Source organism: Podarcis tiliguerta, assembly GCF_965153285.1.
Source record: "Podarcis tiliguerta genome assembly, chromosome: 13".
Taxonomy (NCBI): domain Eukaryota; kingdom Metazoa; phylum Chordata; class Lepidosauria; order Squamata; family Lacertidae; genus Podarcis; species Podarcis tiliguerta.
This window is the reverse complement of record NC_139546.1, coordinates 16,074,520-16,096,707: the sequence shown is the minus strand read 5'-3', so window position 1 is coordinate 16,096,707 and position 22,188 is coordinate 16,074,520. Positions and strand designations below refer to the sequence as shown.

The 22,188-nt window shown below is 42.0% G+C and overlaps 3 protein-coding genes across 10 annotated transcripts in view; all 3 read right to left on the bottom strand.

Moving 5' to 3' along the window:
* Positions 1-22,188, bottom strand: part of LOC310661755 (vomeronasal type-2 receptor 26-like) — a 55,065-nt gene that overhangs the window by 13,360 nt on the left and 19,517 nt on the right. Inside the window, exons 1-4 of one of the 8 annotated variants that reach the window (XM_083408151.1) lie at positions 3,712-4,965; positions 2,915-3,142; positions 2,519-2,645; positions 531-2,368 (exon numbers count right to left, since the gene is read on the bottom strand). In XM_083408151.1, coding sequence (XP_083264277.1) covers positions 1,470-2,368; positions 2,519-2,645; positions 2,915-3,142; positions 3,712-4,512 — 2,055 coding nt within the window. In that variant the 5' untranslated portion in view covers positions 4,513-4,965 and the 3' untranslated portion in view covers positions 531-1,469. Of the gene's footprint in view, positions 1-530; positions 2,369-2,518; positions 2,646-2,914; positions 3,143-3,711; positions 4,966-6,184; positions 6,206-13,246; positions 14,966-16,407; positions 16,586-22,084; positions 22,165-22,188 lie in introns of those variants that run through there. The other 7 variants (XM_083408144.1, XM_083408149.1, XM_083408148.1 and 4 more) reach the window with 7 other exon arrangements.
* LOC310661800 (vomeronasal type-2 receptor 26-like) lies at positions 5,344-9,323 on the bottom strand. The gene is made up of 3 exons (XM_083408271.1): positions 9,269-9,323; positions 7,574-9,002; positions 5,344-6,467 (listed from the first exon to the last, which is right to left on the bottom strand). Exons 2-3 carry the CDS (start codon positions 7,807-7,809, stop codon positions 5,978-5,980), a joined length of 726 nt encoding a protein of 241 aa, XP_083264397.1. The 5' UTR covers positions 7,810-9,002; positions 9,269-9,323; the 3' UTR covers positions 5,344-5,977.
* Positions 10,324-13,020, bottom strand: LOC310661779 (vomeronasal type-2 receptor 26-like). The gene is made up of 3 exons (XM_083408216.1): positions 11,765-13,020; positions 11,380-11,506; positions 10,324-11,229 (listed from the first exon to the last, which is right to left on the bottom strand). Exons 1-3 carry the CDS (start codon positions 11,996-11,998, stop codon positions 10,331-10,333), a joined length of 1,260 nt encoding a protein of 419 aa, XP_083264342.1. The 5' UTR covers positions 11,999-13,020; the 3' UTR covers positions 10,324-10,330.

Sequence of the window (22,188 nt, the reverse complement as noted above, 5' to 3'; positions counted from 1 at the left end):
GCATTATAACACTGTGACACCAGATGGTGCTGTGGAGTTCCATCTTTCGCCAACATGATTTCCTTTACAGTCGTACCTTGGTTTTCAAATGCTTTGGGAGTCGAGCGTTTTGGCTTGCGAATGATTGAAAACCAGAAGTGATTGTTCTGGTTTTCGAATGTTCTTTGATGTGACTTCCGTAGCTTCTGATTGGCTGCAGAAGTTTCCTGCAGCCAACTGGAAGCTGTGCCTTGGTTTCTGAACCTTTTGGAAGTCGAAAGGACTTCCGGAATGGACTCTGTTCAACTTCCAAGGTACCACTGTATAAAGTTTACAACACGTTTTCCTGAAGTGCTTTTTTGCTTTGTCTAGATCCAGCCCTGGTTTCCCTTTCTTCCTTTTTTATTGAACAGGATATTTTAATGCCATCACCATTCACAGAGGTGAATTACAATAATCATGCCAGTGTTCTTATCTGTTTACAGTTTATCTGTAAATATTCAATGAAGCATTTCCATTCTTTTCTAAAAAGTTTGTTATCTTGATTTCTTATTTTTCCGATAAGTTTTGCCATTTCTGCATGTTCCATAAGTTTTTGAATCCATTCTTCCTTTGCTGGGACTTCTCCTTCTTTCCATTTTTGGGTGAGTAACATTCTTGCCGCTGTAATCCCATACATGAATAACTTCTGTCCCTATAATTCCCAAAAGAAAAGCTTCTGTTTTTGTTTTTGTTTTTTTTACAAATGTTATTTTAAACATCCTTTTCAATTCTTTATATATAATTTCCCAGCAAGACCCCCCCACATATGTTTAAAAGTACCTTCTCTTTACATTTCCAACACTTATTTGATTTAGATTTATATATTTTTGCCAATCTACTCAATGTTAGATACCATAAATATATCGTTTTCATATAATTTTCACTTAGACCATAACATGCTATAAATTTTATATCCATATTCCACAATCGTTCCCATGCTTACATATCTATATTATGACCAATATCTATTGCCCAATGTATCATTGAGGATTTTACTTGTTCATACTTTGTTTCGAAGTCCAATAATATCTTATACATTTCAGACAGCACATTGCAGGGGTGTCAAAGTTACTTAAAGGCCCTCTGGGTCACTATAATGTCTCCCACTGCTTTAAATAGGTAGTGAGAATAAACAAAAGATGCACCAACTCTCGAGGAAGCCTCAAACATTCGCAATTGATTAAGCATGGGTCTGAATGCCTGCAGCTTCCTTAGCTAGCAAAAAAGAGTTGAAATATCTCTGCCAGCTTCTTAGTTTTTCAAATGCACCATAAGGTCAAAAAAGCATTGGGAATCCCTGTGTCAGAGAGACCACAGAGGATTTTTAAAGGAATTGCACATAGGAATTATAACAGATAAGATAAAACATAGTATACAATGTAGAAAAAGAGAGATTAATTTACCCATATTATGATAGAACAAATAAACAGAGTAGATAGGTTAATTTGTTATTTCTTCTTTATTAACTTCTCCTTGCTGTTCAAATCCGGCCTCAACACAATGATGTAGCATTTGGGAGCAAAGATGGAACCAAATAAACCAGCACTGGAGGCCAAGATGGAGAAGATCTCCACAGCCACCATGTATTTCCCCTTGGTGCTCAGGTAGACCGGAACAAAGGAGACCCAAACACTACAAAACAACAACATGCTGAAGGTGATGAATTTGGCCTCATTAAAGCTGTCAGGCAGTTTCCTGGCCAAAAAGGCCACAACAAAGCTGAGAATGGCCAAAAAGCCCATGTAGCCCAGGACACAGTAAAACAGGGCAACTGACCCTTCGTGGCAGCCTAGAATGATTTCCCTCATCGCAGACTGCATGTCAGAATCAGGAAATGGGGGAGAGGTTCCTAACCATACAATGCAAATGCCCACTTGGATAAAGGAACAAGAAATCACAATGGAGCTTGCCAGTCTTTTCCCCACCCACTTCCTCATTCGGGATCCTGGTTTGGTGGCCACAAAGGCCAGAACCACCGTGATCGTTTTGGCCAGAACACAAGAAACAGTCACTGTGAAAACAAGGCCAAAAGCCATTTGTCGGAGCAGGCAGCTCACTCTTTCTGGAGGGCTGAGGAAGATCAATGGGCAGAGGAAGCAGAGCAGGAGGAAAGTGAGGAGAGTGTAGGTGAGGTCCCGATTGTTTGCTCTGACAAGTGGTGTGTCCTGATGTTTAATGAAGATGGCAAGGACCACCATTGTAAGAAAAGAGAGAGAAAGAGCAAACAATGCTAAGCTCATCCCCAGAGGCTCTTTAAAAGACAGGAAGCTGATGGTCTTTGGAATGCATTGTGATTGGTCTCTCTGTGGATAGTGATCTTCAGGGCACCCAACACAGTCATCCATATCTGGAGAGAAAATAAGATACTCAGATTTCAGATGTTCTGGATAGCTACTACAAATTTTACCAGCGTGAAACTCTTGAGGTTAAAATAGAAATACCACAGGTGTCTCCTTTATACATTTGAAAAGCACCGTGTATATATTGTGTCTCCTACCTTTCTGGGATGAAATCTTGCCTTGAGGACATGGAGCACAATCATAGCAGCAGAATGGCTCCCCCTCCTTCTTTTCCTTTCTGGAACCAGGAGGGCAATTTGAGTTACATAGCGAAAGGGGTGGAACCTGCCCATTAAAATAAACATATAAACATTTTAGCACACAGAAATTAGTATTATTTTCCCCCACCCCCAACTAGAAATAGGAAGACACTAAAATACTTATTCCAAACTCAGAGCCAAACTACTCATTTTTCTATTCATGCTTTACAAAAAGTGTACTCAACCTGACAAATCTGGGGAACAAATATCTCAAATGGAGCGTGATCTGTTGGAATGTAATGTTAAAGATATTCTCTTTTCCTGTCTCTCATGGATGTAGGAATTATGCCTCACCTGGTGAAAGCTTTGGTGCCACACCATTCTGTTGTCATCAATGGAAATCAGCTGGCCTGGGACAGCCTCCCCACCCACCCTTCCGACCTTGACTCTCATGAAGGAGTTATTTGGAAAAGTGACAATGTTGGTAATATCAAAGCCAGCTTGTACTTCCCTCCTCTCACTGAAAGATATTGTTTCTCCAGCAGAGCTGTTGAAGGAGACAGTCCTAAGGAAGGGATGGAGCTGCATTGGAAGAAAAATAGAAACTATGCATATGTCTCTCCTTGCTGACATTCAGGATGGCTCCAACGTTCAGTACTGGCAGGGACTGCTAAGCAAACAGAATCTACTCATTGGAATTGGTTCGTAAGGCGAGCATTCACAGAGAGAGCCAATGATTTCCTTTCTCTCCTATAGGGAAAATCCTAATGCGTTCCCAACCAAGAAGAAATGAGAGAAAAATCCATGGCTTTCAGTTCCCACTGCCTGGATATTTCCCACCCTATGGAAGAGAATCGTAGGGTAACCGACCTCATATAACCATCATGCAGACATCTGATTCAACGCATGAAGGGGGTTAATGCCATGGAGTAAGCTGTCCTACCAGGCTTCGTCCATGTCACTTTCGTTCACTTTAGGAGGAAATGGGCAACAAAGCCTTTTGGCTCTGGGGAAACTCAACCTACAAGTGAATTCTATGCTTACGTTAAGTGGAGGATCCTAGTCTACACTCAGTATTTGAATATTTTCAGTGTACTCTTCAACATTTCACTGCCCATGTCAAATAACTTGTATGTTATGATAGGCATTACCTGCCAAGGCTGCAGTTTCTGAAGCTCCTGCATCCCTCCTTCCACCGCTGCCCTGTATTTGGTCCTGTACAAGAACATGGCATGTAGAGCATGTGCTGTGGCATAAACAGCATTATAGATGCTATAGCTGTGGCTTGTTATGCTCATCTCAAAGCCAGACGAAGGGAGATTTTCCAGCTTCTCCTCTCCAGTGCAGGTTTCACTAGCCTGCTCCTCTGTGTTGAAGTTTGGAAATAAACAGAGAAATACCTGTGCCCAGAACTGCTTGACAAAGCCATTTCCATTTGCCTCTAAAGGATTTTGGACCTGAAGAAAGGCTTTGAATCCTTGTACCACATTTGAATGAACTGCAAAGGAGAGGGAACCATGGAAGACTTGCATATCCCAACTCATTTGGTAAGTCAATGTTGTGAAATCCCCCTGTGCTGTCAGAATCCACACCTTGCCCACAGATGTTTTGTTGATATTTTCCATTTCACCTAGTGCTAGCATTGTTCGCAAGCGAACCATGGACGTTGTTCCTCCATAGAAAACAACAACCTTGGCTTCACTTTCCATAATAATATGATAGATTTGGATCAAGTGGGAATACAAGACATAATACTCAGTCAAATGTGTCATTTTCAGGGTTGTCTCTGAGAAGGCCAAGCAAATGCCTTTCTGGGAGAGCAGAGTTTTCAGTGTCTGAATAAATCTCTCTCCACTATCATTAACTCCAGCGAGCAGCCCAACCCACGTCCAACCAAAGTGCAGAAGTAACTCAACAATCCCAGTGTACTGATGGGCTTCATTGGGCACCATCCTATAGAAGGAAGTAGATTGGCTTTGACCAGGATCTTCTGGAGGAAAGGAACCATAAGTGAGCTAAAGGGAATAAAGAGGCATAATTCATAAATGTTGAAGAGGGACTGTATCTGTATTCAAGGCCTACCCACCATACAGATGAGATGAGCCAGTTGCCTCAGGAAGGAGACTTCAGAAAGTTGGGAGGGTGGCTGATTTGGCCTCCATGGAGTGCTGCCCTGCTTTGCTCTCCTTTCTTCTCATCTTCTGTCTCCAGTTCATTCTCCTTGCTTTCCTGTGCTGCTGCTATCCTCCTCCCTAATTTTCCTTCTCCATTTCATCCCCTTTGTTTCATCACAACATTTCACCTGTTCATTTTATGAAGTCCTACCTTCCCTTCCCTTCCTTTCCAAACCTCTATTGTACCACAGACGCACAGAATCACACACAAATGCCAGAACGTGTGCACAGCTGCCTCCTGTGTCAGCCAGTGTGCTGTAGTGGTTAAGAGCAGTAGAGTCGTAATCTGGTGAACTGGGTTCACTTCCCCGCTCCTCCACATGCAGCTGCTGGGTGACCTTGGGCCAGTCACACTTCTCTGAAGTCTCTCAGCCCCACTCACCTCACAGAGTGTTTGTCATGGGAAGAAAGGGAAAGGAGAATGTTAGCCACTTTGAGACTCCTTCGGGTAGTGATAAAGCGGGATATCAAATCCAAACTCTTCTTCTTGTTCTTTCTGACAGGCAGGCTTTCAGATTTGCAAAAGACCACCTTAAGTCTCCAGTCAGTAAGCCATAGCCAAGTTGGAAGAAATGTCAATTTGCAGAATGGAATGTGGTGGGTTTTTTTTGAGGAGCTGGAGTAATGAAGCGAGGTGAGATGAGCTGTCTCCCACAAACACAGTACCTTCTCAGTCAGCAGGGTGGAAAACAGGACTGGGGTGGGGGTGGTGTTTCCCGAGCCCCAATAAGTTACAGCCTTATATAACTAGCATGTTTAGCTCTAGTTAATGCATGAGGGTGTAAATGCCATAGAGTGGTAAGCTGCTGTTGCCAATCTTGTGTAGGTCATGCCTCCTTCACCTTCGGTGAAAAGAGGGCACATTTCTGCCAACACATGAGCCAAAGTGCAATGTTTGTTGGCCAATCCAGACCATTCTCTGCATGCCTCAGTTGAAGCTCTGTACAGGACCATTTTGAAACATAAAGAGAAAGTCACCTATTGAAGATCCTATTACTGACTTTTTTTAAGCTCTAAATTGTCTGAACCTCATATATCTAGAGGGCCACCTTCTCCCATACCACCCACACTTCTTGGTTTATTGGTTGAGGCCAGGTCACACCTAAAACATTCTGTTGCCTGAGATAGAAACCAACTGGTCCTGCCATTGAATCCTCCTTCAATATACCAATAGGATCACATCAGTCCCACTGCACTGGGACACCAGACTAGTTAGAGAAGTCAGGGGAGGCACTGCTTAGACCTAGAGCAGAGAGAAAAGGCAAGTGTGCTTAAGAAGGGGAAATAGGACTGCCCACCTAGAGCAGACATCTTTAATTGCAAAGCCCACAGGAAACACATTTTGTGAAGAGCAGGACCACCCTCCTTTTTTAGCCACAACTCTACAAAACGTTTTTGGATAGAAAAGATCATGGTGATTGAGTGTGAAGAGTCCAAGGCAGTATCTTACCTGGGGAATCTTGTAGATGCTCAATATGTCTGCCATGTAGAGGGAGGTATCAAAGTCCAGTCCCCCAATAACTGCCACCAGGTGTTTCTGGGTGTCGCACTTGTAGTTGGGTATAAGTGTGGAGGGAAGGTTCAGAGCAGCCCGATAGGTCATCCTTTCATTGAAGTAACTGTCATAGATGTGGAATCCTAAGGTGATATTTGGTAAGATCTTGGGGTTCTCATTGATCTCCTTGACAGCAAATACCAAGGCCAGAATATGCTGGTAGTTCTTTGGCACAACACTGCAATGAGAATTTCAGGCTATATATTTGAAATATATGCTATGCATTTTTAAAACAAGGGGGGGGGAGGCTTGACAATTCTTCAGCATTTTAGTTGAAATTGTGTCCTATTATATATGGAAAGGAGTTTCCCCTGAAGGAATACATTGTATCCCACTTTTATACTTGTAGCTCACTTTTATTAATTCAGTGGTACCTCAAGTTACAGACGCTTAACTGCCATTTCTTGGCTGATCAGAACCTTCAGCCAATTGTCTGTTGTTGCCCAGGCTAATTGGAATGAATGGACCTGATCCAGTCCCTGTCTAGAAATGAAATTCCCTCTCTTCCCCTGTCACCAGTCCTCTGTCATTGAACAAGCCTGCACCATAGTGGCAGCAGAAGGCTACAGACATTGACAGTCACACAGAGACATCAACAGAAGCCATGAAATATTTTGAAATATTTTGAAACCACAAAGCTGATTAATAATAATAATATATCTCACAAGATAAAAAAAAAGTGTACGGGCTACTCTTTGGGCTTAGACATATAAAAATTGGTTATTTACAGGTATTGATCTGATCCCACAAAAAAGCTTTATCGAAATGCAGAGAAGTAGGTAGCCAGGCTTAATGGAGTTATTCTCATCATATTCAAACCTGTGGCACATTTTAAACTGGGAGGGTCATACAAGACTAGCCTGACTTGGATGAGAACATCGGAATGAGAATATCACCTCACAGGAGAGCTTTTAAGACCCTTCACCCCAAACTTTCAGAGGTGAAGTTCAATATTCAGAACAGAGAAGGGCTTTCCATCTTAAAGTAGGTAAGTTTAAGTTGTGGCTCCTCTTGTGAAACTCTTCTTGGAAGAAATTTGGTGGGATGTGAGGAGGAGAGAACACATGAATGAAAGATTTTGTCATCTCATTGACTATACATTCAGATCTCCATTTCCCTCCTTCTAAGCCAACTCTTCAGCTCTGAAATGGTTTCTCCCCTCCCCGACACCTCTGCCTGGAAGGAAATCCCTCTAAAATCAGAGGAACATGCTTCTCAGTAAGCCTGGTTAGAGCTGGGGAATGTTTCTGTATCACCTGATTACTTGATACATGAAGTATTTACAAGGTATTAAGAAGTTGATGGGTGGTTAGCCTTTCTTTGAAGTCTGCTTTGTCAAAAGAGGTAAAGAGGTGAGAAGCAAGTCCGCCAAGAATAAGATCACCAGGTTGGTAGTATTCATGTGGAATTCTGGACAGATCATGGATGGTGCAACATGTATGTTTGCACACCATATGAGGCAGATGAAAGAGAATGGGCACAACAAACAGCAACATACTGAGGCAAATATTCTTTCTCATCCGACACCCTCATTTCCAGCTGGAAAATGAACCTTAGCTTCAGAACCACGCTCAGTACAATATTCTGCCAGGAACAGCACTTTCCTACCAATTCACAGATTAAAATCCTATTTTACACCTCAAAAAAGAGAAATGCAGAAATCCCCCCTCTTCCTCTTCCCTCTCCCTTGCTTAGAATGGCAGGAAGGGGTTTTATGCCCATGTTTAGACTCTGGCTGGTATTGTCTGGAAATCTATGGAGACATTATTCAAGAGAGACTTAGTCATGACGAGATTGATAATTCAATCAATCTTTATTACGGTCCAGAGACCCAACAGATTGATAATTACAGCTGTGATGATAACTACGTCTCTCTACATCAAAAACAACAAAATGACTAGAAAAAAACACCAGCACATGCTTCTGTTATTTCATCAAAAGTAGTTTCTGTCTATTTATGGGACAACAAAAGAGCATGCAAAAATAAATACAAGGAGGAAGAAAAGAACAGAACAGTGGTCCAGTCTGCTATCAGTGCTGGAAAGCTTTATCTGAACAGTGGAAATGATCAGTCGGACCTCTAAAAATTCCCTCTGATCATCTGTTCATTAATTTATTGACAATTCTACTAAGACTGAAAAATTGTGAAAGAGATTGAGTTATGGCAGATGATTTGTGTAGGTAGCAAGGAAAATTAAGTATAAACAGGGAGAATTTCCTGGACACCAAGATCCAGGTTTGGGGCAAGTACTCTTTGGTGAGAGAACCCTAGCAAAGATTTCAAATCACAAAATTCAGCAAAGTAAAGTGTGAAAATATGGGTTGTTAGATCTTAAAAATATACCCTCATGAGTTCCAAAACTTTCCTCTCCCCTTACCATTGAAAAGGACCACACATCTGGTCAGTGAAAAACTGGTTTACATACAAATTCTTCAAAGGTCAGGTTCATGTGTTTCTCTATACACCAGTCAGAAAACACAGGCAGTAACACTTGGCTTAGTTATAGTGGTGAAAGCTCCAAATTATTGGAATAGGAGTCCAAGAGAGGCTTCTTAGAGTTATGAGTTCTGAACTTGTAGCAACCAGCTAAGACCTTAAATGTTGCGCTTCTTGGGTAGACTGATAGAGAGCAATAGGCCATGTATGTTATGTAATTAGGGTGAGGTAAGCTAGTTTTTGCTGTTTTGGGGACTGCTAAAATTTCAAGAGCATCTTGGTACAGTGGTGCCTCGCAAGACGAAATTAATTCGTTCTGTGAGTTTTTTCGTCTTGTGAATTTTTTCGTCTTGTGAAGCACCACTGTGCATTGACGGTTTCCCATAGGAATACATTGACGGTTTTTAAAAAAAGGCGCAAGACGTTTTCGTCTTGCGAAGCAAGCCCATAGGGAAATTCGTCTTGCGCAGCAACTCAAAAAACGAACAACTCTTTCGTCCTGCGAATGTTTCGTCTTGCGAGGCATTCGTTTTGCGAGGTACCACTGTATCTTCCTTAAATGTAATTCTAAGGCAATTCTAAGGGGCGATATATAGATTAAAAAAAAAATGATTAGCAAATTCAAAAAGAATGGTTAATTAATGTATTTGAGATATCAAGATGTAAGAGAGAATTAACTTTACAATTGCCCAGATGTATTCAGTATTCATAGTGGGTCATGGAATAAAATGGTCTTTTTATTTACTAATCTTCTTGTTCCACCATTTTTCAAAGAATGTGAGATAATATTGTATTTTCTAATTAAAAGGACTTTTATTGTACTCATGTTCAAAATGCTTTTTCTCCAAAATATTCATTCAGAACTAACCAGTCCCATCTTCTGAACCAAAGCCCATTAGCAATACCACCACTGTTATAAGTAAGAACAATGAGGCTGGAGGAACATCACCCAGCTGTGAGGCGTGAAGGCCGCTCTCCTCAAGACCTTTTCCAACTGGCCTAGGGGGCGAGGCCCAGACTCACCAGCCCTACTGAAGAGGCTCCTCATGAGGCTGAAGGAACATCGCCCAGCTATTGTTTTATTGTTTTATTTGTTTTAATATGCTGTACACAGCTTTGAGATTTTTATTAAAAATATAAAGCGGTAGAGAAATTGAAAAGTAAATAAATATTTTTTTTTAAAAACACCAGAAATTGTGTAGCAAATATTGCCTGTAACTACGGAAATCAATGGTACTGATTAATCAGGATAGTAGCAGTTCCACTGAAACCTTACTTACTGGAGAATCACATAGAAAAGAATAAGGAGAAGCTTTCTAAGCCTCCCAATATATTGTTTTCTCCTTTTCAGTGTATAATTAACAACCATCTGATGTTCTAGTCAGGCCTTCATACTTTGCAGTACCCATGACAGTTTCTTAGTTTTCCAAATGTTGAAAAGGGTTGTGGACCCCTATTTCAGAAAGACCACAGAGGATTTTTAAAGGAATTGCTCATAGGAATTGTAACAGATAAAATACAGCATGGTTATACAATGTAGAAAAAGAGAGATTAATTTGCCGATATTCTGATAGAACAAAAAACAGAGATGTTAGGCTAATTTGTTATTTCTTCTTTATTAACTTCTCCTTGCTGTTCAGCTCCGGTCTCAACACAATGATGTAGCATTTGGGGGCAAAGATGGAGCCCAGTAAGCCAGCACTGGAGGCCAAGATGGAGAAGATCTCCACAGCCACCATGTATTTCCCCTTGGTGCTCAGGTATACTGGAAGAAAGGAGATCCAAACACTACAAAACAACAACATGCTGAAGGTGATGAATTTGGCCTCATTGAAGCTGTCAGGCAGTTTCCTGGCAAAAAAGGCCACAACAAAGCTGACAATGGCCAAAAAGCCCATGTAGCCCAGGACACAGTAAAACAGGGCAACTGACCCTTCGTTGCAGCCTAGAATGATTTCCCTCATCACAGACTGCATGTCAGAATCAGGAAATGGGGGAGAGGTTCCCAACCACACAGCACAAATGCCAGCTTGGATAAGGGAACAAGAAATCACAATGGAGCTTGCCAGTCTTTTCCCCACCCACTTCCTCATTCGGGATCCTGGTTTGGTGGCCACAAAGGCCAGAACCACTGTGATCGTTTTGGCCAGAACACAAAAAACAGTCACTGTGAAAACAAGGCCAAAAGCCATTTGTCGGAGCAGGCAGCTCACTCTTTCTGGAGGGCTGAGGAAGATCAAAGGGCAGAGGAAGCAGAGCAGGAGGGAAGTGAGGAGAGTGTAGGTGAGGTCCCGATTGTTTGCTCTGACAATGGGTGTGTCCTGATGTTTAATGAAGATGGCAAGGACTAATATTGTGAGGAGAAAGAGAGAAAGAGCAAACAATGCTAAACTCATCCCCAGAGGCTCTTTAAATGACAGGAAGCTGATGGTCTTTGGAATGCATTGCGAATGGTCTCTGTGTGGATAGTGATCTTCGGGGCACCCAACACAGTCATCCATATCTGGAGAGAAAATAAGATATTCAGATTTCAGGTGTTCTGGATAGCAACCACAAATGCTACCAGTGTGGAACTCCTAAGGTTAAAATAGAAATACCACAGGTGTCTCCTTCATACATTTGAAACGTACCATGTATATATTGTGTCCCCTACCTTTCTGGGGTGAAATCTTGCCTTGAGGACATGGAGCACAATCATAGCAGCAGAATGGCTCTCCCTCCTTCTTTTCCTTCCTGGAACCAGGAGGGCAATTTGAGTTACATAGCGAAAGGGGTGAAACCTGCCCATTTAAATAAACACACAAACATTTTAGCACAGAGAAATTAGTATTATTTCCCCCCACCCCCAACTAGAAATAGGAAGATACTAAAATACTTATTCCAAACTCAGAGCCAAACTACTCATTTTTCTATTCATGCTTTAAAAAAAGTGTACTCAACCTGACAAATCTGGGGAACAAATATCTCAAATGGAGTGTGATCTGTTGGAATATAATGTTAAAGATATTATGGATATCTCTCATGGAATTATGCCTCACCTGGTGAAAGCTTTGGTGCCACACCATTCTGTTGTCATCAATGGAAATCAGCTGGCCTGGGACAGCCTCCCCTCCCAGTCTTCCAACCTTGACTCTCATGAAGGAGTTATTTGGAAAAGTGACTATGTTGGTAATATCAAAGCCAGCTTCTACTTCCCTGCTCTCACTGAAAGATACTGTTTCTCCAGCAGAGTTGTTAAAGGAGACACTCCTAAGGAAGGGATGGAGCTGCATTGAAAGAAAAATAGGAACTATGAAGTAAAGCACATGTCTCTCCTTACTGACACTCAGGATGACTCCAACGTTCAGTACTGGCAGGGACTGCTATGCAAACAGAAACCACTCATTGGAATTGGTTCGTAAGGCGAGCATTCCCATAGATAGCCAAAGATTTCCTTTCTCTCCTATAGGGAAAATCCTAATGCATTCCAGACCAGTTCCCACTGCCTGGATATGTCACATCCCATGGAAGAGAATTGTAGGGTAACCAGCCTCATATAACCATCATGCAGACATTTAATCAACGTATGAAGGGGGTTAATGCCATGGAGTAAGCTGTCCTATCAGGCTTCGTCTATGTCACTTCCCTTCACTTTGGGAGGAAATGGGCAACAAAGCCTTTTGGCTGTGGGGAAACTCAGCCTACATGTGAATATCAACTAAAGCCTTTGTTTTGTGAAAGATTTGGAAAGAAAATAAAAGGCCCTCTTGTGACGCAGTTTTTAATCGGGATCCGCCATTACGAGACTATGTTGCAAGATTAATAGTCAGAGGAGGAGGCGAGCCATTGCTCTGTTATCATGTTTGTATTCTAAATTCGATGGCAAATCTTCCCTGGAAAGACTGATTTATGGCACAACTTGTCTTGGAAAATTAATGAGCAGACCCTTAGATTCTATTTCATCGGAACTGAGAAAGATGGCGCCTGCTGCCCGAGCAGGACTTTTGGATCAGCGTGTGAAGATTTATTGCAAACAAAAGACTTCCCAGCTTTTAAAAAAGGGAGAGCCTTACAAAGCTCACACAGAAGCATAATAATGCTTACTTTAACTCGCCTGTGGAAACAACTCAGAGGCTATTAAGAAGAAACAGGATAACAACAAGAAGATCAAAAGATGGGACTGGTGAACACTAAAAGCAGCAGCAATATGAGATGACTGGACCCTTACTGAACTCGAAGCATGGGAATGCCCAACAAAAATTTATAATTTGGCAAAATATTTGGACTTTATGATATGTATTGGTATAATTCGGAATAATGAATGTGATATGATTGGATTGTTAAATGGAAAACTTAATAAAAATTATTTAAAAAAACAAAAACAAAGAAGCAGCACAGTGCAGGATTCACACCTACTGCTTAACAACTGGAGGAGCAACGTTAAGGATCCTAGTCTACTGTCAGTACTTGAAAATTTTCAGGGTACTCTTCTACATTTCACTGCCCATGTCAAATAACTTGTATGTTATAATAGGCATTACCTGCCAAGGGTGCAGTTTCTGAAGCTTCTGCATCCCTCCTTCCACTGCTGCCCTGTATTTGGTCCCGGGCAAGAACATGGCATGTAGAGCATGTGCTGTGGCATAAACAGCATTATAGATGCTATAGCTGTGGCTTGTTATGCTCATCTCAAAGCCAGATGAAGGGAGATTTTCCAGCTTCTCCTCGCCAGTGCAGGTTCCACTGTCCTGCTCCTCTGTATTGGAGTTTGGAAATAAACAGAGGAATACCTGTGCCCAGAACTGCTTGACAAAGCCATTTCCATTTGCCTCAAAAGGATTTTGTACCTGAAGAAAGGTGTTGAATCCTTGTACCACATTTGAATAAACTGCAAAGGAGAGGGAACCCTGGAAGACTTGCATATCCATGCTCATTTGATAGGTCAATGCTGTGAAATCCACCTGTGCTGTCATAATCCACACCTTGCCCACAGATGTTTTGTTAATATTTTCCATTTCACCTAGCACTAACATTATTCGCAAGCGAATCATGGGCGTTGTTCCTCCATAGAAAACAACAACCTTGGCTTCACTTTCCATAATAACATGATAGATTTGGATTAAGTCAGACTGCAAATCATAAAACTCTGCCAAATATGTGGTTTTCAGGGTTGTCTCTGAGAAGGCCAAGCAAATGCCTTTCTGGGAGAGCAGAGGTTTCAGTGTCTGAATAAATCTCTCTCCACTGTCATTATCCACAGCGAGCAGCCCAACCCACGTCCAACCAAAGTGCAGAAGTAACTCAACAATCCCAGTGTACTGATGGGCTTCATTGGGCACCATCCTATAGAAGGAAGTAGATTGGCTTTGACCAGGATCTTCTGGAGCAAAGGAACCATAAGTGAGCTAAAAGGAATAAAGAGGCATAATTCATAAATGTTGAAGAAGGATTGTATGTGTATTCAGGGCCTGCCTGCCATGGAGACAAGATGAGCCAGTTGCCTCAGGAAGGAGACTCCAGAAAGTTGGGAGGGTGGCCGATTTGGCCTCCAGGGAGTGCTGCCCTGCTTTGCTCTCCTTTTTTCTCATCTTTTGTCTCCAGTTCATCCTCCTTGCTTTCCTGCCCTGCTGCTGTCCCTCTCCCTAATTTTCCTTCTCCATTTCATCCCCTTTGTTTCATCACAACATTTCATTTCCTCATTTTATGACGTCCCACCTTCCATTCCTTCCCAAACTTCTTTTGTACTACAAACGCACAGAATCACACACAAATGCCAGAACGTGTGCACAGCTGCCTCCTGACAGGCAGGCTTCCAGATCTGCAAAAGAGCAGCTTCAGTCTTCAGCCAGTAAGCCATAGGCAAAGTTGGAAGAAATGTCTATTTGCAGAATGTAATGTGGAGGGTTTTTTTTGTTTTTGTTTTTTTGAGGAGTTGGAGTAAGGAAGCGAGGTGAGATGAGCTGTCTCCCATAAGCACAGTACCTTCTCAGTCAGGAGGGCAGAAAGCAGGACTGGGGTGGGGGTGGTGTTTCCCGAGCCCCAATAAGTTACAGCCTTATATAACTAGCATGTTTAGCTCTAGTTAATGCATGAGTGTGTAAAGGCCCTAGAGTAGTAAGCTGCTGTTGCCAATCTTGTGTAGGTCATGCATCCTTCACCTCCGGTGAAAGAGGGGACCTTTCTGCCAACACATGAGCCAAAGTGCAACGTTTGTTGGCCAATCCAGACCATTCTCTGCATGCCTCAGTAGAAGCTCTGTACAGGACATTTCCAAACATAAAAAGAAAGAAGTCACCTATTGAAAATCCTAGTATTGACCTTTAAAAGCTCTAAATTGTCTGAACCTCGTATATCTAGAGGGCCACACTTCTTGGTTTATTGGGTGAGGCCAGGTCACACCGAATACATTCTGCTGCCTGAGACAGAAACCAACTGGTCCTGCCATTGAATCCTCCTTCAATATACCAATAGGACCATATCATCCACTGCACTTGGGATACCAGACTAGTTAGAGGAGTCAGGGGAGGCACTGCTCAGACCTAGAGCAGAGAGAAAAGGCAAGTGTGCTTAAGAAGGTGAAAGAAGGCTGTTGATCTAGAGCAGACATGTTAAAAGGCTGCTGATGGCTCACTACTATTTGTTTTGTGCTACACAGGTTATTTAATTTGCAAAGCAAACAGGAAATACATTTTCTGAAGAGCAGGACCACCCTCCTCTTTTAGTCACAACTCTACAAACGTTTTTGGATAGAAAAGATCAGGGTGATTGAGTGTGAAAAGTCCAAGGCAGTATCTTACCTGGGGAATCTTGTAGATGCTCAATATGTCTGCCATGTAGAGGGAGGTATCAAAGTCCAGTCCCCCAATAACTGCCACCAGGTGTTTCTGGGTGTCGCACTTGTAGTTCGGTATAAATGTGGAGGGAAGGTTCAGAGCAGCCCGGTAGGTCATCCTTTCATTGAAGTAACTTTCATAGATGTGGAATCCTAAGGTGATATTTGGTAAGATCTTGGGGTTCTCGTTGATCTCCTTGACAGCAAATATCAAGGCCAGAATATGCTGGTAGTTCTTTGGCACAACACTGAAATGAGAATTTCATGCTATATTTTTGAAATGCTATGCAATTTAAAAGGGGGGGGGAGGCTTGACAATTCTTCAGCATTTTAGTTGAAATTGTGTCCTATTATAAATGCAAAGGAGTTTCCCCTGAAGGAATACATCCCACTTTTATACTTGTAGCTCACTTTTATTAATTCAGTGGTACCTCAGGCTACAGACGCCTCAGGTTACAGACGCTTCAGTTTACAGTCTCCGCTAACCCAGAAATAGTACCTCGGATTAAGAACTTTGCTTCAGGATGAGAACAGAAATTGTGTGGCAGCGGCACAGTGGCAGCAGAAGGCCCCATAAGCTAAAGTGGTAGCTCAGGTTACAAACAGTTTCAGGTTAAGAACGGATTTCCAGAACGAATTAAGTTCTTAACCCAAGGTACCACTGTATATGCATTTTTACGGAAACTTTACATCCGTATAGGCATTTTTGCATACATGACTTGGCTAGAAGATTGCACTGCAAAATCTGGAGAAATGTAAATTTCAAATGAAGGCTCTGTTTTGGTTTAGATACCTTTTTAAGAGCAAGCAAATTTTGGTAGGTTCATATTTAAATGTGAACTGATTTCTAAGAACTGAGCAGCTTCCTACCTTAAAGTAGACACCAGCTCACTTGTTCTGACCTTCAACACAAAATATAGCTTAATATTTAAGCCTCAGCTGTCCACTTTCACCTCAGCTTTCCTTGGTTTTCCCCTCACACCTCCCTCCTTACAGTTAACTGCCATTTCCCAACTGCCCCAACTGACAGTTATCTGCCATTTCTTGGCTGATCAGAACCTTCAGCCAATTAGTCTGTTGTTGCCCGGGCCAATTGGAATAAATGGACCTGATCCAGCCCTGTCTATAAATGAAATTCCCTCTCTTCCCCTGTCACCAGTCCTCTGTCATCGAACAAGCCTGCACCAAAGTGACAGCACAAGGCGACAGACATTGACAGTCACACAGAGACATCAACAGAAGCCTTAAAATATTTTGAAACCATGAAGCTGATTAATAATAATAATAATAATAATAATAATAATAATAATAATAATATACCCCCTTCATCCGAAGATCTAACATGATAAAAATAAAGTGTACAGACTGCCCTTTGGGCTTAGACATATAGAAATCATTTATTTACAGGTACTGAGCTGATCCAACAAAAAAGCTGCATCAAAATGCAGAGAACCAGGTAGCCAGGCTTAATGGCGTAGTTCTCATCATATTCAAACCTGTGACACATTTTAAACTGGGAGGGTCATATAAGACTAGCCTGACTTGGATGAGAACATCGGAATGAGAATTTCACCTCAAAGGAGAGGTGAGCTTTTAAGACCCTTCACCCCAAACTTTTAGAGATGAAGTTCAATATTCAGAACAGAGAAGGGCTTTCCATCTTAAAGTAGGTAAGTTTAAGTTGTGGCTCCTCTTGTGAAACCCTTCTTGGAAGAAATTTGGTGGGATGTGGGGAGGAGAGAACACATGAATAAAAGAAAGACTCTCTCATCTCACTGTCGATACATTCAGATCTCCATTTCCCTCCCTCCAAGCCAACTCCAAAGCTCTGAAATGGTTTCTCCCCCCCCCCCACCCGACCACTCTGCCTGGAAGGAAATCCCTCTAAAATCAGTGGAACATGCTTCTCTGTAAGCCTGGTTAGTGCTGGGGAATGTTTCTGTATCACCTGATTACTTGATACATGAAGTATTTACAAGGTATTAAGAAGTTGATGAGTGGTTAGCCTTTCTTTGAAGTCTACTTTATCAAAAGAGGTAAAGAGGTGAGAAACAAGTCCGCCAAGAATAAGATCACCAGGTTGGTAGTATTCATGTGGAATTCTGGACAGATCATGGATGGTGCAATGTGTATGTTTGCACACCATATGAGGCAGATGAAAGAGAATGGGCACAACAAGCAGTAACATACTGAAGCAAATATTCTTTCTCATCCGACACCCTCATTTCCATCTGGAAAAAGCACCTTAGCTTCAGAACCACCCTCAGTACAATATTCTGCCTTGACAGGAACAGCACTTCCCTACCAATTCACAGATTAAATCCTATTTTACACTTCATAAAAGACAAAAGCAAAAATCCCCCCTCTTTCTCTCCCCTCTCCCTTGTTTAGAATGGCAGGAAGGGGTTTTATGCCCAGACTCTGGCTGGTATTTTCTGGAAATCTATTGAGACATTATTCAAGAGAGACTTAGTCATGGCGAGATTGATAATTACAGCTGTGATGATAACTACGTCTCTCTACATCAAAAACAACAAAATGACCAGAAAAAACACCAGCACATGCTTCTGTTATTTCATCAAAAGTGGTTTCTGTCTGTTTATGGGACAACAAAAGAGCATGCAAAAATAACTACAAGGAGGAAGAAAAGAACAGAACAGTGGCCCAGTCTGCTATCAGTGCTGAAAAGCTTCATCTGAACAGTGGAAATAATCAGTCTGATCTCCAAAAATTCCCCCCTGAACATCTGTTCTTTAATATACTGACAATTATACTAAGACTGAAAAATTGTGAAAGGGATTGAGTTATGACAGATGATTTGTGTTGGTAGCAAGGAAAATTAAGTATAAAAAAGGAGAATTCCCTGGATGCCAAGATCCAGGTTTGGGGCAAGTACTCTTTGGTGAGAGAACCCCAGCAGATATTTTCAATCACAAAATATTCAGCAAAGTAAAATGTGGAAATATAGGTTGTTAGATCTTAAAAATATACCCCCATGAGTTCCAGAACTTCCCTCTCCCCTTACTGTTGAACAGGACCACACATCTGGTCAGTAAAAAACTGGTTTACTTACAAACTCTTCAAAGGTCAGGTTCATGTGTTTCTTCATACATCAGTCAGAAAACACAGGCAGTAACACTTGGCTTAGTTATAGTGGTGAAAGTTCCAAGCTATTGGTATAGGAGTCCAAGAGAGGCTTCTTAGAGCCTTGAGTTCTGAGCTTGTAGCAACCAGCTAAGACCTTAAGTATTGCACTTCTTGGGTAGACTGATAGAGGGCAATAGGCCATGTATATTTGAATAAAGCCTGCTGGTGGGGCCTATGATTCTAAAGGTTGGTAATTAGGGTGAGGTAAGCTAGTTTTTGCTGTTTTGGGGCTCTGCTCAAATTCCAAGAGTGTCTTGGTATCTTCCTTAAATGTAATTTTAAGGTAAAATGGTTCTGTTTGGTGCTGCAATCTCTCAATAACATATTTGCTTCTATTTGCTGCTTTCACTTCTTATTGTAGGATTTCATCTGAATGTGGTATGTAGGGCTGCTGTCAGGGCTGATTCTCCCAAAGGGCCCAGCTCATCTTTCCAGACAACATAGCCCTCAACTTACCTAACTCTGACAGGTATAACCCATCTCTTTTACTTGTCTTCCCATGGAGGACCATAGGCTGGGCCCCCATGGTTAAACTAGAACTAGAAAACCCCACTCCTTCCTGATATGCTAAGCATCTCTCTCGTCTCCTTTACATGTCCTGCAGCATTGGGAAATTAACCCTGAGAAGGTGTTCAGAAACCACACATTCTTTGCAAGTGCTGTGTGAGTGTCTGGAGGCAGTTGGAGGATGGATTGCAGCTAACAGATGGAGGTTGAATCCTGACAAGACAGAAGTACTGTTTCTGGGGGACAGGGGGTGGGCTGGTGTGGAGGACTCCCTGATCCAGAATGAGGTAACTGTGCCCCTGAAGGACCAGGTGTGCAACCTGGGAGTCATTTTGGACTCACAGCTGTCCATGGAGGCGCAGGTCAATTCTGTGTCCTGGGCAGCTGTCTACCAGCTCCATCTGGTACACAGGCTGAGACCCTATCTGTCCTTGGACTGTCTTGCCAGAGTGGTGCATACTCTGGTTATCTCCTACTTGGACTACTGCAATGGGCTCTGTGTAGGGCTATCTTTGAAAGTGACCCGGAAACTACAACTAATTCAGAATGCGGCAGTTAGACTGGTGACTGGGAGAGGCCGCCAAGACCACATAACACTCATCCTGAAAGACCTACATTGGCTCCCACTAATTTTCTGGGCACAATTCAAAGTGTTGGTGCTGACCTTTAAAGCCCTAAATGGCCTCAGCCCAGTATACATGAAGGAGTGTCTCCATCCCCATTGTTCAGCCTAGACACTGAGGTACAGCGCCAAGGGCCTTCTGGTGGTTCCCTCACTGCAAAAAGTGAGGTTACAGGGAAGCAGGCAGAGGGCCTTCTTGGTAGTGGTGCCCGCCCTGTAGAACGCCCTCCCATCAGATGTCAAAAATATAAATAACTATCAGACTTTTAGAAGACATCTGAAGGCAGCCCTGTTTAGAGAAGCTTTTAATATTTGATGAATCATTGTATTTTAATATTGTGCTGGAAGCTGCCTGGAGTGGCTGGGGGAAAACAGCCAGATGAGTGGGGTATAAAAAATAAATTATTATAATATTATTATTATAAGCAGAAGCAGCTATTTGTGCTCCTAATAGAAAAACACCTCAGATATGGAAAAATATAGACTGCCCCAAAAAATGTGAATATGTGAAACAAAGAACTATTTGGAGGGGTGGTATATAGATGTAATAAAGAAAAAACGATGAGCAAATACAAAATGAATGGTTAACGTATTTGAGATATCAAGATGTAAGAGAGAATTAACTTTACAATTGCCCAGATGTATTCAGTATTCATAGTGGGTCATGGAATAAAATGGTCTTTTTATTTATCAAATTTCTTGTTCCACCATTTTTGAAAGAATGTGTGATAATATTGTATTTTCTAATTAAAAGGATTTTTATTGCACTCATGTTCAAAACGGTTTTTCTTCAAAATATTCATTCAGAACCAACCAGTCCCATCTTCTGAACCAAAGCCCTTTAGCAATACCACCATTGTTACAAGTAAGAACAATGAGGCCGGAGGAACATCACCCAGCTATTGCATTATTGTTTTATATGTTTTGATATGCTGTACACCACTTTCAGATTTTTATTAAAAATATAAAATGGTATAGAAATTGAAAAGTAAAGAAATAATAAAAAAATCCAGAAATTGTGTAGCAAATATTGTCTGTAACTACTGAAATCAATGCTACTGATTAATCCTGACGGTAGCAGTTCCACTGAAACCTTACTTACTGGAGAATCACATAGGAATTGTAACAGATAAAATACAACATGGTTATACGATGCAGAAAAAGAGAGATTAATTTGCCCATATTCTGATAGAACAAAAAACAGAGATGTTAGGTTAATTTCTTATTTCTTCTTTATTAACTTCTCCTTGCAGTTCAAATCAGGCCTTAACACAATGATGTAGCATTTGGGAGCAAAGATGGAGCCCAATATCCCAGCACTGGAGGCCAAGATGGAGAAGATCTCCACAGCCACCATGTATTTCCCCTTGGTGCTCAGGTACACTGGAACAAACGAGATCCAAACACTACAAAACAACAACATGCTGAAGGTGATGAATTTGGCCTCATTAAAGCTGTCAGGCAGTTTCCTGGCAAAAAAGGCCACAACAAAGCTGACAATGGCCAAAAAGCCCATGTAGCCCAGGACACAGTAAAACAGGGCAACTGACCCTTCGTTGCAGCCTAGAATGATTTCCCTCATCACAGACTGCATGTCAGAATCAGGGAATGGGGGAGAGGTTCCTAACCACACAGCACAAATGCCCACTTGGATAAGGGAACAAGAAATCACAATGGAGCTTGCCAGTCTTTTCCCCACCCACTTCCTCATTCGGGATCCTGGTTTGGTGGCCACAAAGGCCAGAACCACTGTGATCGTTTTGGCCAGAACACAAGAAACGGTCACTGTGAAAACAAGGCCAAAAGCCATTTGTCGGAGCAGGCAGCTCGCTCTTTCTGGAGGGCTGAGGAAGATCAATGGGCAGAGGAAGCAGAGCAGGAGGAAAGTGAGGAGAGTGTAGGTGAGGTCCCGATTGTTTGCTCTGACAAGTGGTGTGTCCTGATGTTTAATGAAGATGACTAGGACCACCACTGTGAGGAGAGAGAGAGAAAGAGCCAACAATGCCAAGCTCATCCCCAGAGGCTCTTTAAAAGACAGGAAGCTGATGGTCTTTGGAAAGCATTGCGATTGGTTCCTGTGTGGATAGTGATCTTCCGGGCACCCAACACAGTCATCCATATCTGGAGAGAAAATAAGATATTCAGATTTGAGATGTTCTGGATAGCAGCTACAAATGCTACCTGTGTGGAACTCTTAAGGTTAAAATAGAAATGCCACAGAAGCCTCCTTTATACATTTGAAAAGTACCATGTATATATTGTGTCCCCTACCTTTCTGTGATGAAATCTTGCCTTGAGGACATGGAGCACAATCATAGCAGCAGAATGGCTCCCCCTCCTTCTTTTCCTTCCTGGAACCAGGAGGGCAATTTGAG